General features: G+C 52.4%; 1 protein-coding gene across 1 annotated transcript in view; it reads right to left on the bottom strand.

Moving 5' to 3' along the window:
* Positions 1–13,759, bottom strand: part of LOC135894522 (acid-sensing ion channel 2) — a 1,171,365-nt gene extending 1,157,606 nt beyond the window's left edge. The window contains exon 1 of the mRNA XM_065422633.1: positions 13,196–13,759. Within this exon, the coding sequence (XP_065278705.1) occupies positions 13,196–13,759 (564 nt within the window). The remainder of the gene's footprint in view (positions 1–13,195) is intronic.
* Between the last annotated feature and the right edge of the window lie 6,269 nt (positions 13,760–20,028).

Genomic DNA, 20,028 nt, shown 5'->3' with positions numbered 1-20,028 from the left:
GGGTTCGTGTGGGTTGCTACTTGGGTGGCCAGCCCAAGCCACCTCCCGTGCAGCCACGGCCTCACTGTTATTTATAGGGTGATGGCTGCCCTCGAGCTAGGGATTCTACTACCTGTGCTGGGAAGCACGCCCCAGCTGCAGAGCGGACTCACCTTTACAGTCAAACCCTCTGAATGCAACATACTCTAGGTACTTCACAGGGAGTGTGAGGCAAAACATTTTTTTCCACAGCAAAATTACTTATTTTGGCAAAAGGAACATCGACATGAAAACCTGTTGTGAAAATGTCCAGCTTTTCAGTGAAAAACTGAACTTTTCTGGATGAAAATGGTCACGGGAAGGAGGAGGGCAATCACTTCTTGAGGAGCGCTAGACACACTGGTGGGATTCACAAAGGTACACCTCTACCCCGATATAACGTGACCCGATATAACACGAATTTGGATATAACACGGTAAAGCAGTGCTCAGGGGGGGGGGGGCTGCGCACGCCAGCAGATCAAAGCAAGTTCGATATAACGCGGTTTCACCTATAACGCGGTAAGATTTTTTGGCTCCCGAGGACAGTATTATATCAGGGTAGAGGTGTATGTACACATCTAACTCCCATTGGTTTCACCCATCGGCTCTCCATCTGAATCATTAAATGCTTCTCAGGCCTGGTCTACACTGGGGGGGGGGGGGGGGGCAGGGAAATTGATCTACGTTACGCAACTTCAGCTACGTGAATAACGTACTTAGATCGACTTAACGTGGTGTCTTCACCACAGTGAGTTGACTGCTGCCGCTCCCCCGTCGACTCTGCCTGCGCCTCTCACCGAGCTGGAGTACAGGAGTTGATGGGACAGTGCTCGGGGGTCGATTTATCGCGTCTAGTCTAAACGTGATAAATTGACCCCTGCTGGATCGATCGCTGCCCGCGGATCCGGCGGGTAGTGAAGACGTACCCTCAGTCTCTTTTCCCTGCCACGTAGCATCACCTCTTCCTCTGTCTGATGCTGTGATCTCCTGGGCTGAGATCATACAGGGCTGAATAGGGACAGACTCCCCATCATCTAGCTGGGCTCTATTCAGACTTGGCTTATCGGTCTCATTTCTGTCTCTAAAAAGGCAATGCGCGGGGGGTTTTTTAGAAACCCACCGGCAATCAAATGCCGATCTTAAAACAACTGCTGAGCTTTATAACCCGTAGCAGCACCTGCCGCTCAGCTCAGATCTCCCTAGATGAATATTTAAATTCTCATTATCACTCAGTTCTCTTGGAAACGAAACAACGTTTCTGGTCAATAAGCAACTTCCCACGGATGTATTTTTATTGGGTTCCTGCATGGTGGGGACATTCCCGGCCAGGGAAGGCCACTTATAGCCACTGAAGGAGAACAGGGTAATTTTTGTTTTCAAGTTAAGATGATTTTTACAAGGCAGCCCTCTGCGATGAAGCCTGCTGGATTCATGAGCCACAAGAGTTGTGGCTGTGAGGATTTATCGAGCACTGTTGATAAAACTGTGAGGATTTATCGAGCACTGTTGATCAGGATCTGAGCTTCCAGTGACATTGGCTTTTCTGGGCAGGGGGATATACGTCAGCCGAGACGTCACTTTGTGTGTCTCTTCCCCCGTGTCATGTGAAGAGCTGATCAGGAAGTTTTTTGCCCCCCCCAAAAGCCAAATTTGTCAAAAACCAAAACCGTTCATGAAACAGGGTCAGTTTCACCGACTCTTCTAACTCCGGAAGCGATAGGAGAAAAAGACTAGACATTCTCCAAACGTCCCGTTTTGACTTTTTTTTTTTTTTTCAATGAAAAGTTTGGGGGTTTCGAGTTGAAACAACATCTTGCTTTGAAATTTTGGTAAATTTAGACTCTGCCCACCCCCAAAAAAAGGTTTTATTTAAAAAAAGAAAAAGAAAAAAGGCCAGATTCAAAATGAAGCATTTGGCAATTATTCAAATAAAATGTTGCGATTGACCCAAACGGATTCATTCATTTCTTTATTTAAAGATTTTTCAGGTCATGAAAGTCATTGAGATTTTCGACCTTTTTCATCCCAAGTCAGGACGGGAAAATTTGTTGCTATCTGGACATTTTTGGTGGGACGAGAAAACCATGTTCTCATCCAGGGGCAGTCAGGGGGTGCCCTGGTTCATGCACGGGGAAATGAGTGCAGGAGAAAGTGACAGACAGAGGTGCCCGTGCACCACAGCATAGGGTGGTGGACAGTATCTAGAACAAATCACACCCACCTTTTCTTTCACCTGGAAGGAAGAAGCAGTTGATATAAATCTGCCACACCTAGGCCGAGGGCTCAACACACGGATCTACCTAGCATACTGAACTGGAGTTCAGCTAAGTTCAGCTCTGTGAGACAAGGCAGTGCCATTACCCCTATTTTACAGGTGGGAAACTGAGGCACAGAGAAACTAAATGACTTACTGAAGGTCATACAGGGAGTCTGTGGCAGAGCAAGAGAATTATTGTGACTCTAGGCTCCATATTCTTTATGAAAATATGCATATAATATGGGTATGACATAACAGATATACTTTATGCAAGATGGTTCTTGTAAGCTATCATTGGAAAGGTTCTGATTTACTGAATGTGATTATCCAATCCGTACGCATCTATCATTTCTGTACCTAAAGTTAGGCATATGGACTATGTAACCATTACAACTGGGTGTGTATTGGGAAGACACCCACCTAGGACAGGCCGTCAGATTTGATGGGCCATCAGGAAGAAACAACAAGACCATGAAGATACTAATCTCTCTCCCTCCTGGGAGGCATCCTGGGCTTTAACTGGGACACTGCTAGTGGGCCTGTCACCTGACACTAAACATTACCTGGGACTTCTTGTAACTTTCCACTGGAAGGGAAGGGGGGGGGGGGGGTCAAGTTTGGGAAGCAAAGGATTCCCACCTTATGTAAATCCAATTTAAGAGTGGGGAGGAAGGCAAACGGGGGGGGGGGGGGGGGACTCCTCTCCATGGCCCACTCTGACAATACAATCGATACAACCGCTTCTGGTGAGGACACGCACCGCCAACACAAGGAGCGTAGTGTGGACACGCACAAGCGATCACCCAGCCTGATGCCCTGCAGCTACCTGCGTTCTTTAGGCACATTTTCCCCTTGACAGGGATTTAAATGCCGTCTTTGAGGCTGTTTTCTGGACATGCAAATGCACTGGATAGTTACTTATCCGCTCCTTGCTGAAGAGGAGACCTGAGAAGACAGGGCCCCACTGTAAAGAAACTAATCATTCCACAGCAGAAACAGAGGTACCTACTGGTCAGTGGCTTGATACACAAACGGGATGGTTCACAGCAACGCTTAGTTCCATGACAGGCTCCTCCCCTGGGTCAGTACCATTAGCTCCGAGAGGAGAAGGCCGACCTCTTCAAAAGTGGCCTCTATTACTGGGTGCCTTGGGTTTTCGGATGCCCACAATATTGAGGCCCCAGAAGGAGTGACCATGGTTGGCCTTTGTGACTTGCCCATCCTCACTTGGGAACCCACGAGGGAGTTGGCCGTACGTCCCAGGACTCCCAGCTCCCCGCCCTGCGCTTCAACCACAGCGCCAGACGATTCTTCCCCTCTGAGTGTGTCACACCTGTGACTTCAGCTTGGTTGTATGTCAATTCCTTCCAGGCAAAGGGTTCCCCAGGGCAGCTGCTGGCCGTGGCTGTCTCTCCACTGCCACAGAGCAGGGTGGGGTGGAAGAGGAACACCTAGCCAGACTGGAGGAGGAGCTGGGCTGGCACTTGGATAGTCCCGGCCTCCTGCTGACCCTCCAGATTCTGCACATTCCTGGGTGACTCTCAGGGTGTGGGCTGTAGCAAAGGGAGCTCCCTCCCTCAGTAAGAATTCCCTTCCCCTTTAGCCCTCACCTGGACGGACACAATCAGGCCCTGCATTGCTGCTGCATTGTGAAGGCCCTTGCGTTCTATCCAGCAACCCCGCAGGGCGGCTGTGGAGGGAGATTTCGCCTCTAGGAGCAGCCCGGAGAGAAGCTTAAAGAGCCCAGCTGGGTTCCAATGCCTCTCTCCTTGTCTCTGCTGCTCCACTGCAGCCAAGCAACTCTTCCAGGAGCGCTTAGGCCAGGCTGTGTGTCAGGGAGGCCTGTGAGGCTGGGCAAGCAATGGGAAGCCGTGGCTGAGAGTCGTTCCTGTCCCTGCTCTCTAGCTCAGTGGTTCTCAACCAGCTGTACACGTACCCCTGGGGATGCAACAGTCTTCCAGGGGTACGTCAACCCATCTAGATGAGTGTTCCTCAACCTGGGGGTTGCAGCCCCCAAGGGGCTCGCAGGATGGGTTTAGGGGGGTCGCAAGTGCAGGGCTGCGTGGCAAGCAGGGCAATTGCCCGGGGCCCCAAGCCACAGGGCCCCCCCCAAAGCTAAGTTACATGCTTCAGCTCTGGGCAGCGGGGCTCAGGCTTCAGATAGACTCAAGTGAAAACCAGGTTCAAGCACCCCACTGAACTGTAAGTACAACATTCGTATTCCCAGCCATTTAGTTTATAGTATGGAAAAAAGGAGAAAGTCAGCCCGTTTCCAGGCATTGTGCGCTGGGACACTTTCGTAGTTTGAAGTCTGATTTTGTAAGCAAGCAGTTTTTTAAGTGAGGTGAAACTTGGGGGTACGCAAGACAAAGCTGCCTCCTGAAAGGGGTCCAGTCATCTGGAAAGGTGGCGAGCCGCTGCTGTAGCGTCTAGGGCCCCACCTGAGCGCCTCACAGGCTTTAATGCGATTGTCCTCTCAACTCCTGTGTGAGGCAGGGCAGTGCAAGCGTCCCCATGTCACAGATGGGGCACTGAGGCCCAGCGGGCCGGGTTGCTAAAGGTATTTAGGCGCCTACGGGTGGAAACAGGTGTCTCGTGGGATTTTCAAAAGCTTTCGTAAGTCACACTTGGTGTCCATCTCTGTCTGCAGGCACCTAAATACCTCGCTCTGAGAGATCAAGCGATTTGCCGAAGCTCGCAGAGGAAGCCTGCGACTCAGCAGAGATTTGAACACGGGTCTCACAGGTAAAAGACGAGTGCCCTTAGCCCCCTTCCTCTCTAGCACTAGCAGATACAGCAAAAATTGTCCTTCGGAGTGATTGCAACCAGCTCCTCTTGCCTTTGCTACCACTCCAGCAATCCTAACCTCGATTTTCATTTCCTCACCCGTCTTAAACAAGCCGCATCCCCTTGGCTGTCAGCATCCTCCCCGGACAGACCATTCTTTACCCCGCTCTTTGGGGAACTAGCGTCTCCCTCCAGCTCAGACCCCATTTGTTGTGGTTATTCCTTGGACAGGCCAGACCGACTCAGGAGTCGCAGAGCTTTCGTTCTACGGCGGCACAAATGTCTTTGGCGAAGGGAGTCACTCGAAATGCACGACTCAGCATTTCTGCCCCTCCAGCTGGACAGATTGGGTTTGCGAAAGTACGCCAAGACCTCTGGCAAGGAAAGGCAAAGACTCCCAGCCCCCAGCTGGCTCTATCACGAGATTCTTTGCCTCCTCTGAGGTCCCCTTTTCCACACATTCAGTCTCATCTCTCTTTGCTGTCAGAACACACGTCTCTCCATGACAGGCATATGGCCCCCCATTACCCCAGCATCTCACAGCCTGCAGTGTCTCCTCCCTCACAGCCCCGTGTAGTAGGGGATTGCAGTTAGCCCACTGTGCAGCTGGAGACCGGAGGCACCAAAGGGCATGTCTGCACCGGCACTGCAGGTGTAAGGTTTAGCTCACACTACGCTGACCTAGCGGGGATGCTAACGCTAGAAGAGTAGCCAGGAGCAATGGGAGAGGCTCGCTGCCCCGAGTACATCATTAGGGTCTTGGTCGGGATCAGCTATAGGACAGCTAGCCCCGCCCACTGCTCGCGGCTTCCAGCTCCAGTGTAGACAGACCCTCTGCGGTAGAATCCAAGTCTGCCAGGCCTAGCCACTGGAGAATGCTTTGATTCTGGATCTCACCTTTCTAGGCCTCTTCGGGAACGTCGACCCTGCAAAGAAGAAAAGCACCGAGTCTCTGAGCCTGGCACGACTGACTCAGGCTATGGGCTCGGGCTGTGGGGCTAAAAATAGACTCATAGACACATAGACTTTAAGGTCAGAAGGGACCATTATGATCGTCTAGTCTGACCTCCTGCACAACGCAGGCCACAGAATCTCACCCACCCACTCCTGTAACAAACCCCTAACCTATGTCTGAGCTATTGAAGTCCTCAAATCGTGGTTTAAAGACCTCAAGGTGCAGAGAATCCTCCAGCAAGTGACCCGTGCCCCACGCTCCAGAGGAAGGCGAAACCCCCCCGGGGCCTCTGCCAATCTGCCCTGGAGGAAAATTCCTTCCCGACCCCAAATATGGCGATCACCTAAGCCCTGAGCACGTGGGCAAGACTCACCAGCCAGACACCCAGGAAAGAATTCTCTGTAGTAACTCAGATCCCACCCCATCTAACATCCCATCACAGGCCATTGGGCATATTTACCTGCTAATAATCAAAGATCAATTAATTGCCAAAATTAAGCTATCCCATCATACCATCCCCTCCATAAACTTATCAAGCTTAGTCTTGAAGCCAATATGTCTTTTGCCCCCACTACTAAAATAGCACTTGATCCAGGCTCTGAGACCTGGCCCCGGGGGGGTTTCTTTGCAGTGTAGACATCCCCTTCTTTGTCTCTATTATTCAACCTAACTAGGGACATATCTATCCCCCATCACAGTAGTAGCTAAACAAGTATTGTAAACCATAACACACTCTCTCCAATTATTGCCAGCCTGTATGCAAAATCGTTTGAATAGGGCTTCAGTGTTGATGTGTGTTGACTATCTATGTGTGTGTGTGAGAGCGGGTGGGTGAATTGTGTGTCTGCGTGAGCAGGTGGCTGTGTTTGTGTGCGAGCTTGTGGGTAGTTGTTCTGTATGTGCGTGTGAATGGGAGGATGTATGTATGACGGGGCGGATGTGTGTGTTGTGTACATGTCTGAGTGGGTGGGCGTGTTGTGTGAGCAGGAGGATATGTTTGTGTGTGAGAGTTGGTGGGTGTCCAGGTAGGGTTGTGAGGAGTATATTGAGGAAAAGCTAAGTAAGAGAGCTGAGATTTCTGTGCAGCTCTGACTGCCTTTGCTCTTGTGGCAATGAGTTCCACAGACTAGGTCCAGCTCCTCTGGAAGTTCTGTCTCCTGCCTTCACCACCTGTCCCGTGTTGGTCAGCATGCCTGCTGCGCTGGTGGAGCACAGCTGCAGTAGGGGGTCATGGTCATGGTGGGAGAGATGATGTCTCAGGTAGCCAGGGCCAGTCTCGGGAAGAGTTTGAAGATCAGGACAGAGAGCTCGAACGGGGCTTTGTATTCAGCATGGAGGCAGGACAGAGAGCAGAACCCTGGGATGATGTGCTCACAGAGACCTGTGTGGCTGCACAGACAGGAGGAAATGTTTCCCTCTCCCCACTCCAGCCCCCTCTCTCCACACAGGCCACCCACATCTGTGTGTCTCTCTGACCCTCTATGCGTCCCACTTACCAAACAGCAAATCAGTGCTCAGGGATTAGCCCAGTTCAGACACAGAACCAAATAGCCCTGAGGTTCTGGTGCCGACCCATCTCTGCACGTTGTCCTGGAGAAATCCCCAGGGGCTGTACAAGTAACCCCGCCATTACGAATATAGAGACGAGTAGCTAGCAAAGTCCCTTCACACAGTTCTACACACGTGTATCTCCTGCCTCCCTCCTACCATGTCCAAAGACCTCTTTCTCCTTCTCCCCCTTCTCCCGAGCCTTGTCATCCCCTCCGGTAGCTGCACTCAAAGAGGCACCGTCGTACTGGACACAGCCTCGTTCCAAGCAACCCGAAGTCCCACAGCAAGGGAGCAGGGCAATGCTCCCAGCAAGTGCAGTGGCACACAGATCCTTTGTGCTTATCATGCATGCGGGCAAGGCTCATGCAACGCTGGCCTATTAACAGATGTCTGCATTTAACTACGTGCCACTCAGCACACGTGGCTGCACCTCATCTCCTGTGAAGAGGCCACATCCTGCAGTGGGGAACCAGGACTAGAACTCTGGGACTACAGCTCCAAAAACACGGATCTTTCCCACTTGAGCTAAAGAAGAATGCCATCAGCGAGTGCCCAGTAGTAGGTCCCAGAAGATCTGTCTGAGATCAAGTCTTGTCAGTGCAAGAAGCACTTTTTCGTGTCAGATTCCCCTCACTAATGAAGATTGCTAGCTCCCTAGGACAACACCTCCAACAGATTATTGAGCCAATATTACCAATTTTTGATTAATACTTTATCCAGACTTTTTTTTTATATTTAACCAGCTCAAATAACCAACATCCAAATTGATTCTCCAAAAGTGGATGAAGAATTAGCATAAAAAAGCTTAGGATAGGGTAATCAGAGTAAACAAAAAGGCTATTTTAGCAGTTTAGTAGTACAGTTATAGATGTGTTAGAGAGTGAGAAAGGAACATCTGGAGATTAGGTAGGTAGGTAAGTAGGTAGATTTTTCCCCTAATGGAAATATTTACGTGAGGCAGTCCTTGTTGTAAGGAGACTATCTATTGATGATCATTTGTACTGAAAATAAATACACATACAACAATAAAGACAAATACACACACCAAGTCTTAATGTTACCACTGACCTAAATGGGCACACACAACAGTATGTATAAAACAGTCCTCAATTAGCAGATGACGTTGGATAGAATCACATTTCTTCATGCATTTCAATCCATGTGTGGTTATAATTTCAGGAAAACCCCAATTCTCTCTCTGCTGGTAGAGGCTATTCTCTCTCTTAGGATACAAGACAACATTGATAATACTCCTGTTCTGCGCTCGTGTCCTCTGTATTTGCACCGGATCTGCTGCCTGATACTCACGGAGCTTGGTCCGACCATTAGAGAAGCAAAGCGATAGAGCGCCAAGCTGGGTGGTGGGTGCAGGGGGCCCTGATCCTACATTGCTGAGAGCGCTGGACAGTAGCTACCCTGCCTGGTACGAGAGCAGAGTGCATAGGGATCTCAGCAGCATAAGGGTTGCACATGAGACCTTTTTTACCCTATGCTGCCCAATGCACTTGGTACACTCCACAGACACCCCACTTGGCACATGCCACAAACACACACGCGTGACTGCCCGATGCCTGGGTACCAAGGATTCCTGGGCTCTGATGGTGCCGGGGTTCCTGCCAACACAATCAGGAGCTGGTTGCAGTTTGTGGCTTCTGGGGTTTCTTTTCTTCTCCATGCGGTTCTCTCCCTGCCCACCTCTGGAGAGCCGCAGCACAGGACTCTGCTCTCCTGCCGCGCAATAAGGGAATGGCCGCCAGGCCCGCAGGCCCAATGGGGAAGCGTCGCTGCAGCCTCCACGCCACCCTGACCGCAGCGGCATTACACGCAGAGGGGCCCGGCTGCAAGCTCACCGCAGCTGGGATCAGCATGACACGAAGGCAGAAATGTCCCGCGGCTGCAATGTGGCATCACCACAGGGCTATTTCACTCACCCACACCCCAGAAAAACACCAGTAGGAGGCAGCCCCGGTTCATGCTTAAATGGGGGCATTGCAGGAGCAGCGGTTTTGAATTTGCAAAAAGGGGGAGGTTTCAGAGGGGTCGCCGTGTTAGTCTGTATCAGCAAAAACCACGAGGAGGCCTTGTGGCACCTTAGAGACGAACACATTTATTTGGGCTTCTTCCCAACGGGGCGCCCTTGTGCTCCTCTGCCCCCAAACACTCTGCTTGGGATACTGGCATGCCCCACAGTCACCTATTGCCTAATAGCCAATGCTTCGCCGACCACTGGGATTCCCGTTTTTCACAGTGCTGTCTGCTCTTGCGCACCAGTTCCAGAATCAGCTCAGAGAAGGAGGCTAAGTCCTTGGGAAGCCACTTGGATGCATCTTTGCAGAAAAGCCTAGGAATTCACTACCCCGAGCTGCCCAGAATCTGATTAACCATTGGCTAGGAGGCATTGGCAGTACCCTGGGAGGAAGGAAGCACAGCGTGTACAGAAAACACAGCTGGAATCCTGTTAAATAAATAACCGAGTGCCAGCATAGCAAGGGAACTGGGAGAACAGCAGAATGGAGCAAAGCCACCTACTCCATGCACCATGGCTACGCCTTCCCCTTGCCTGCCTTGCTCCACAGCGCAAAGCCGACATGTGAGGCTGTCACGTCCGCATGTGGGAGCAGACGCTGCGCACACCCGCACTCACAGCGGCGCTTCAGTGTAGACCTCCCCCTCTTGCTAATGGGTTCCTGTTTCTTTGGCCTCTGGACTGGGAAATGTGCAATTTGGTCAAGCGAACGAGAAGAGCGAGAGTTTCCAGGGTGGGGCATCTGATTAGGAAACAGCCTTGCGCTTGACATCAAGGTACCCCCAAGAGGTGAAACCAAATAACCGAGCCTTGTCCATTATGAGCACCTAGGAATCAGTGCTTATATAACCACACGACGTGTCCACAGGACAATTGGTAGCGAAAGGAAAACAGCCCTAGAGGAGATGGGGGATGTGCCGCAGTGATTTATAAACCAGCCTTTAAAACCATGGCACCTCCTTTTCCATCCGGCGCCACTCCAGTATCGATGCCAGGAAACCACATGGCACACACGGCAAAGGAGCAGTGGCTTGCAACAGGTCACAAACTGAATCCTGACGGTCAAATGCACGGATTGCGATTCACCAGCCTTCAGCTTCTAGTTTGGGGTGGGGGGGGACTCGTAGGCGAAAGGGACCAGGGGAGCACATTATTCAGGCCTTTGCTTTTGAGCAGAGATTTTCACCAGACATGACACACCAAAGATAAGGTTATCTTAAAAGAACTAGCGTATTCTTCAGGCAGGGCCCAAACAACTGCATCCTATGGCAGAGATCCCATCGGGGCCATTTCTGTGGAATACCAGTATTACTTTACCCTGCAAAGACCCTGCCTGGTCCTAGCTGGGGCTAGCCTCCTTTGGCAGACTAAGCGTTCTGTGGCAGCCCGTGGAAGGTCAGCGTCTTTTTGGAAATCAATGTATTCATGGAAACTCAATCATAGAAACACAATGCGTCATTCCAGAGTGACACCCCCGGATTTTAAGCTTCGGGTAAAATCACCAAAAGTTCCTAAGGGCCAGATCCTCAAAGGCATTTAGGTGCCTAAATCCCATTGGTTTCTATGGAGTTAGGCACCTACATACCTTTGTGAATCTGGGATCAAATGATTTAGGAGCCTAAGTCCCATTGACCTCCATTCAGGCTCCTAAGTGCCTTAGTTTTGAAAATGGGAATTAGGCACCTAAGTCACTGAGGCACTTTGAAAATGTTACCCTGTAAGTGTTTGGGACTTTCATTCTCAGCTAATAGACACTTGTTGCATAATAACGAGTCTGCATCTGGTTTGGGGTGGCCTATTCTCGAGGGAAGAGGCATATGCACTGTGGGGATCTGGATTACGAGCACTCCCAGTGTCTGAGGACTTCGCTCAGGGATCACTTTTGGCTCAGGCCAACGTCTGACTTGAACGATACTTTTATGGCTTGAACTCTCATATGGGCTTCTCCTTCCCACCCCCCACCCCGCCCCACACACACACACATCTGCCATCCCCATTCTGACACACACACACCGGTCTGTTCCCAGGCAACAGCACAGGATTTAGTGCCTGTCCTGACTTAATGCACCTCTATACACCTTCCTCTCCTCTGAACAATCCGAGCTGTGTTTAATGACCTCCGAGCACCGATTCCTGCTCGTAACCAGGTAGCTGGTCCTGAAGGGGGGTCATGAGTTGGAAACTGCCAATTACTGCTCCATAAAATACAACGTTCCCCACTCGGATGTTCCAGGAAAACATTCTCCACCTCACAGCCATGTGCCAGTAGCACAAGTCAGCTTAAGCTGCAAGATACAAAAGTAGCAGAGACAAAAGATTGCATTTGTAGAGGTGACATGGTCCCTATGCCCATGAAATCAAAAGACAGCGCGCAGTCCATTATGACAACCTAGCAATCGATGCTAATATAACCACACCATGTACCCCTGGGACAACCGGTAGCAAAAAGAGCAAACAGTGTCCATCCTGCAGAAACAAACGTGTGAAAGCAACCAGCTTTATGCACTCTTTGGTTCACTTAACTCTCCCCAAACCTTCTAGGAGAGAAGCCCACCAGGAGAGTGCCGATGCAAGTCACAGACCCCAGCAAGAAATGATGAGCACTCACCTCTGAGACAGCAATCAAACCAGATGTTTAAAAAAAATACAGGCGCTATTCGGAAACCCTCGTTCCCCTCTCCCACCCACGCCAGCATCCCCCATGCAAGCCTGGCCCCTCTCCTATCAGAACGGTCACCGCTTTCTCTTCCGCAGGAATTCACGCTTTCTTTCAAGCGACGTGCGTGTGTGTGTGTTTAGAGCGGCTGCTTTCCATCCGTGAAACACCACAGGCAAGTGTCAGTCACCATCAGGGGTGTAATCAAATACTCTTAAGCCGTTTGCTTCTCTCACTCTCCCCAGACTCAGGCGCTGGTTTCACACCTCAGCCAGCCAAGGGAACGGACCCAGCGCTGGGACCGTAGCTGAGCCTGGGGGATTCGTTTTACCTCTCGCGCCAATGCAGCGGCAGGAACGGACCCGCACTGCACAGCAAACTAGCAACCGCGCCGAGGATTTCGGAGCCAGAATCGCAGGCCGACAACACAGGATCCGCCTCGAATGACGAGGCCGCAAACCGCGAGTCCATCAAAGCCACAAAGCCCAGGCAGAGGCTACTGTCCCAACGATTGCACTCAGACCTCTCTCCACCTCAGCACCTTTGCCTTTTGCACTAGCATCTGTCCAGCCCAAGGCATCGGCCTGCCACCGCAGCTCGCTCACCACAGCCCGACAGCCACGGATCACACTATCTGCTAGGCGGGTCGGCAGGGGCCCGTCCAAATCACAGCTCTGACGGCAAGCCGCCCTTGGGAACTGCTAGCCTACTAGGGACGATCAACCAGTATGAAAGGCCTCTGGCAAACAAACTTCAACTCAACAGGCTGCCTGCCTCTTTCCCAGTACCACGCAAGAGAAGCCTGAACCCAGCAGAGATGGTTCTCTCTGGACTCACCCTTGGCCTGATCGCATCACCTTAAGCACCTGCTGGATTCTCCGCCCCCACGCCCGGCCGCACACCCAGAGAAGAGAAAGGGAGCAGAAGCTCTGTCCATACTCACAGTTTTGAAGTCCTTCTGGCTGCACTCCTGACCTTTGAACTTGCAGTACAGCAGCATATCCTTCAGGTCGTGCCCCACCCGCCCCAAGAACTCCTGCATGTTGAAAATTTTCGGTTTGTATTGCTTAAAGTTGGCCTTTTCCTGGAGAGCGGCCAGGACCGCCGGGTCAGCCAGGTGGGGCTCTGGGATCTGCAGATTCACGTCCAGCAAAGCCAGGAGCTCCCCAGCATGGTACAGGTCATTGGTGGTGAGTCTGGAGAAGCGGAATTCGTTGAGGTTACAGATGGTGACCGCAGGGAAAACCAGGCTGTTGGCCACCACCTCGTCCACTTTAGTGACGTGCTGGTAGGAGAAATAGAAAGCCACCCGATCCGAGCTCTCCACCAGGAGGAGACCCAGCGAGCCCACAAAGGCCATGGTCCACAGCAACCGCCTTATCGTCACCGGCCCATAGACAAAAATGTGGCGGATCCCATGGAGGGAGGAAGTGTTGGCAAACATCTGGATGCTGGAGGGCTCCAGGCTTCCCATGCTGCCCTCGCTGGTGCTGTCCTTAAGATCCATTGGGGTAGTTTGTTAAAATCCTGGCACTATTTTTCAGGTCAGTGCCTCTCTAGACAGACAGAACTGTAGCTCCCCACCACCACCTTCCAATGGGCTGCACCCCTTATCTCTGGGGAGCAGGAGAGGAGAGAGGAAGAGAGGATCAGGCCAGCTGCTGGGAGTTTCTCCTAGGAGCTCAGCAGTAGCCTAGCAGGGGTAAATATTTATATAAAATCCATTCAAACTCTGGCTCTTGATTTCCTCAGTGCGATAAGGAGGGCTGGTTTTATTGAGGGAGACACCAAGGTGATGTGGAAGAGATGTGGGTGGGAAGCGAAAGCTTAGCCAATGGAAATAAAGTCCTCCCCCTACACACACACACACACACACACACACACACAGACGCTGAACAGCGATGAGATTACGAGAGAGCAGAAAACCAGGCGAGGCAGCTCGCAGCCGGCTAACTAGCGCCCGATGCACAAGGCTGCCCACTTTGCCGAGCTGATGTACTGCGGAGCAGCGGTGCTTTCCGACGGCTTGATTTTTCTTGCTAGCGGCTGGATTCGAGCATCCTCCCAGCCCTGTTTTGGGCAGGGCTTCCGATGCTGCCAGTCTTAGTCCTCGGAGAAAGCCGGGCTGCTGATTCAGAGGGAGAGAGGAGACAGAGGAATGCCAGAGGGAGAGAAGTAAAAGAGAAACAGAGGGAAAGAGATGCAGGGCCCCACACAAGCACAGACACAGAGCAGCAGGCAGCTGCCTTCTCTTCCTTCACACAGCAGCTCAGAGGTGAAAGCTAAGGAGGGGCAGGACTTGGTGGGTAGCTGCTGCAGAATGGGAGACCCGCCGGCTCTAGAGAACTGCAGGGTGCAGCTGGAGGGGGGGGAGACACGTTTCTTCTTGTCCTTTCTCGTTTCTTCCCCTCTCGCTTTCTCTGAGAGCCTGCCCGCTTCGGGACCCCCTGGCACTGCAGACGATCGACAGGCGAGAGAGTCACACATCGATCCACCGCCTCTGTGACTCGTCTCCTCCAGGGAGGCACAGGGAGAGGGGACTGCTTCCTAGGAACCTCAGGTTGTTGCTGGGGTGAGGGTGATGTCAATGAGTCATTCATCAATCAAGCCTCTTCCAGAGTGCAAGGAGGAAGCCAGTAAGCTGCCTCTCTATCCCCAGCCTGAGGTTTGCTCAGGGCTCACCCAGCCGCACGTGGAATGTCCAGTTGTTTTGCTTGCCTTTGAATGCACACGTGAAAGGCATCAGTGATGTGTTTGGGTTTAAAGGGGTTTCCCAGGGAGGTCACAGTGGGGGCCGAGGCCCCACCTGACTGAACGCAGGCTGCGGTATCCTGCAGGAATTACTCCCAGCGCTGCAGCGTCCTGTCTGCAAGCTGCGGCCCACGGGGCCTTGGCTGCGCCTTTCGGAGCGTTTTTGTTCTGTGTCGGCCCCTTGGATCTCAGTGGGGTCCTGGGCTGCGACTGAGGTCCCTGCGCACTGCAGTAATGATCATGATCATTCACAATAGCTGCATTGGGTCAGGCCCGGCCCAAAGAAGTAGGGACCGGCTCCATTTGTTTTGGTTTTGTACAGCACCTCGCACGATGGGGCCCTGCCCCATGACTGAGCCTAGCTGCTACCACAATACAACTAATAAATAATAATAAAGGGGAGTTTCTCGCCCTGGAATAAATCCTGCCTGCCTGCTGGCTGCAGCACAGACGTGAAAGAGTAAAAAATCTTGACGCACTGGATTTGCTCCAGGCCTAAAGCGTGCGTGTGAATTTCAGAGGGGTGAAATCCTGGGCCACACTGAAGTTAATGGTGAAACTCCCCTTGGCTTCAGTGGGGCCAGGAGCTCACCCCAAAAGGAAAGTTATTGCAAAGACAGCTGGGTTAGCTCGCCTCAAACCCGTCTGGTCAGCTCTGTCCTTTCACTCCCAGGAGCTGAGTGGTGGGCCACCCCCAGCGGTCCCCACGGCAACCACCTCCGTAACCTCCCCACGGAGCAGCCCCAACAACCACCTCTGCACTGAACACCATGGGGCCGAATGAGCCGAGGGGACAAGGCCTCCTGCTCCAGTGCCCAATGGAGCCTGCGTAGTTCAGTACGTCGAGCTGGACGACACCAGGAGTTGATGCAGAGGAAGGGACATTTTGCTGCAGGGATTGGGTGTCAAGGTGGGCAGGGAAAGGGGGAGAAAGAGGCTGGGCAGGGGGGAGACGGAGGCAACCTCCCCCCAATGACAATCACCCCCAAACCAATCTCCACCATGCTGCTAAATCATCTTGCAATCCAGACACCTCCTGCCAGCTTCCAAACCTCCGCCGCACCCCTCCCTCCTACACAGGTCGACTCTGGCCAGCACACCAGAGCCTGCACTTCCTGAGCTAACTGCATGAGCGGCTGCAGCCTGAGCTAAAACTGGCTGGCTGTGTCGGTAACCGAGACCCGTCTTCTACGGAGCGGGCCCCCTCGCCAGCGTGTTACACCAGCACCTTCCTGCAGGTTACTCCCGGCCACGCTGCTGAACCTGGCCTCCCCATGCCAGACAACCCCTTCTAAAGCCAATTCCCTCCCCACCCAGGGACAGCATTCACCAGGGGAACTCAGCGTTCTGGTATCACCCTGGGGGCCCTGAAAAAGCCGTAACACTTTGCACGGCTTGAGCCCCTCCAATCCAAGGATCTCAGAGCACTTTACAAGTGTCGCCCAGCCCAGGACAGGGCGACGAGGTGCTGTAGGTATTAGCATCTCCGCCTTGCAGACAGAAAGCTGAGGCCTGAAGAGCCCAGGTCCTCAAAGGATTTAGGCACCCAACTCCCTTTGACATCAGTGGGAGTTAGGTGCCTAAATACCTTTGCAGCTCTGGGTCTAGGAGTTTAAGTGACCGGCCCAAGGTCACACGCAGAGTCAGCGACAGAGCCGGCAAGAGAACCCAGGCGTCCTGATGCATAGTCCTGTGCTTCAGCCACAAGATCAGGCTCCAAGAATAGAACCCAGGAGTCCTGACGCCTAGTCCCTTGCGCAAACCGCGCACTCCGATGAGAGTAGTTCACAGAGGCAAACGGAACCGGGAAGGTTTGCACCAGGAAGGGGGGGGGGACGCAAAAGCAGGCGGCCTGAGGAATGCCCCTGCCAAGCGTGCTTGTTCTCTGCTTCCATTTCTCCTTAACACTAGTAGCCCTTGTGCCAGGACATGACATGTGAAGCCCAAGAGAAAGCCACCTTGGACTTGCTTTCCTGGATCTCACACCCGATGATGCCCACTGCCGCTGCTAAGCCCAGCCCAGCCAGGACAGCAGACTGTCCAAGTGAGCCATCCTCCCCCAAACACACACCATACAGCCCCCGGCAACCATGAAATCCCTCCCACCCTGCAGGCTGGGAGCCGTGATAGACACATATTACAGCAGCTCACGCTGCCTTGCAAGGATCTACCTAGGCTACCCGCATGGCCCCCGGCTACCCCTCTGCGATGTAACGTATTCACTCTCCGACCACCCTGGGAGGCAGGCCACTGCTATTATCCCCATTTTATAGATGGGGACCTGGGGCACAAAGAGGCTAAGTGACATGACCAAGCTCAACACAAGAATCCTGCAGTAGGGACTTAAACACGGATCTCCCAGAATTCCACGCTTAAGCCCTCACCACTGCACTACCCTCACCCTGAAGTCTCCAGGACGATGATCAGCGTTACCCACTGACTGCATCAACGTCCCCACAGGGCCCCAGGAGACCAAGGGTCCGAACTAAACTGACTGCTCTGACACAGACCCTTCTTCCATCCCTACACCTTTGAAAATCATAGAATCCTAGAATATCAGGGTTGGAAGGGACCTCAGGAGGTCATCTAGTCCAACCCCCTGCTCAAAGCAGGACCAATTCCCAACTAAATCATCCCAGCCAGGGCTTTGTCAAGCCAGGCCTTAAAAACCTCTAAGGATGGAGATTCCACCACCTCCCTAGGGAACCCATTCCAGTGCTTCACCACCCTCCTAGTGAAATAGCGTTTCCTAATATCCAACCTAAACCTCCCCCACTGCAACTTGAGACCATTGCTCCTTGTTCTGTCAAGATGGTTCCCGCCCCCCCCCCTTGCACCTCTGCTTATTGGTGGGGGCTAAAAGCTTAGCACAGGCTGTGTTTATTCCGATACGTGCTAATAGCGCCCATGATGTCTGCCCAGCCACCAGATGGGTCACCACCTTTGAAATGCAAACCTTCCCCCCTCTACACACACACACACACACACACACACACACAGCAAGTCCACAGCAACCCCAACCCCAGATAGCCACTTACAGTATCTGGAGAGAGAACATAAAGAGATGATTGATAGAACACCCTTTGTTATCAGTGATGTTATTAGCACGTTTCCCCGGGCCAATCTTTGTAGTCTGTTTCGTTTAGCCAGTTGTCATTGAATGTGGAGTTTCTGATGCGAGTTTTTTTTTTCCCAGGGCTGTAGTAGGATCTCTCGCACCATCGCCCTGCTCTTCCATTATTTAATATGCCTCCCACGTCTCCTCCCACTCATGTGACTCTAACCTTCTCTTGCACACGCGCGTGGTGCACTCGCACGGTGGCGGGAGGACACCTGCTGTATTTTCAACTGTTTTGATCTGTTAGCGCTTAAACTGCGGCAAGGGGAACACTGCAGCCTCTTTAGTTGGACACAGAAACTTTTGACATTAGCTCTCCCAGTGTAGTGTGATAATAATGCCAATCTCTAGACCCATGGGGGAAAAAACCCCTGCAGATTCAATTATTTTTCTAGCAACTGCCAAATCCAGAAAGAAACTGGCCAGGATGGTCAAATACCGGCCAGATGGTAACCCTACCATTAGAGCACAAACCCAGCCCTCTCTGGAGGGAGCCTGCCTGTCAGCTGCCCGAAGCTTTCTGTGGCAGCCCCATAGACTGTGTATTATAGTGGTGAAAACCCAAGCGCTGCCCAGGCCCTGCGCTCTGGCTCTGTGCAAGGGGGAATTTCATCCTAAATTAAGTGTCACCTATAAGGTGCTCCTCTGTTGCACACCCCATCAGAAGGCTCCCCCGCCCGCTCGGGGCACCAACACGCACCCTTGTAATGCTGGCCCAGGTTGTAGCAAGCGCTCCAGAACGATACGCTCAGCCCATCGCCAGCTCTGTCCCGGGGGCAACCGGCCGCTGCTTTACAATCTCTCTGCTGTGGCTTGATCTCCTCCCCCAGCAGCCTGGCTGGTGCTGTCCCAGCTGATTGACAGAGGAGGGTGGCCATGAAGAATGAGGATGGAGCTGCTGATCAGACCCCGGCTGTTGATTTGTGAGTGGGATTTGAAAAGCATGGGGCAGAGTCACCCTCTTTGTTTCCAAACTTTTCCATGGATGTGGCCAGATGACCTCCTGGATCCGCCCCCTTTTTCTCCCCACTCATTTCCCCTGAGTTGTACTCCTGGGGGTTTAACTTTGCAGACAGAAAGTCTGGGGAAGGGGCCCCGCAGAAGCCTATGTCTTGTTATACAGAAGCAGTTGGGAACTAATAGAGTGTCTCTTTCAAGCACCGAACACCACACTAACTTCCTCCCTGCCTCAGTCTCCCCAGTGTTAGTGCAAGCGCTTTCTCCACTGCAGCTTCTGCTGTTCGGAACCATTTCTCTTCCCCACTGAATCTCCATGTACTTTCCGATCTCACTTGCAAACCTCTTTCCCCACTGCCTGTGATAGTGGCCTGATGGGTTAATGCTTTCATTTATTCCCCATGAACTGCCTTTCCCGTCCTGTATTCTGTAATTCATACCCTTCGCCATCTGCTGCCTTTTATTATTTAACTATGTACAGTGCTTTGGGGACAGTTTGCCTAAAGAACGCCAGGCAGCCCCACGCTGGGTATGTTTGCTGGGCCGTTCTCAGTTGCTCATAAGGTCGGCTTGCTGGAGAGGCGGGCAGTTTGTGGGGATTCACTCAACAGCCATAGGACTAGAGAGACAACTGCCTAGTATGCGCATGCGTGCTCGCACGTTTGCACACTCGTGCACCAGTACTCTCTACTGGATGGAATGGGAACTGCTGACCTGGAACCCTAACAGGCAGTGGAGGTTTTGCTTTAGCTCCCCTGGGCGGGGTGGGCGTTGAGGATCTGCTGTTGCCATGAGATCGGATGCGGTGTGCGGCGTATTGACAACAGCTGTGACAGCCGGAAGGATAGGGTAGTGGTCAGGGTACTAGCCTGGGACTTGGCAGACCCAGGTGCAATTCTCTGCTTCCCCAAACAATTCCTCTGTGACCTTGGTCAAGACCCTTAGCTTCT

Source organism: Emys orbicularis, chromosome 25, assembly GCF_028017835.1.
Source record: "Emys orbicularis isolate rEmyOrb1 chromosome 25, rEmyOrb1.hap1, whole genome shotgun sequence".
NCBI lineage: Eukaryota > Metazoa > Chordata > Testudines > Emydidae > Emys > Emys orbicularis.
This window is presented reverse-complemented; position numbering and strand designations above follow the sequence as displayed.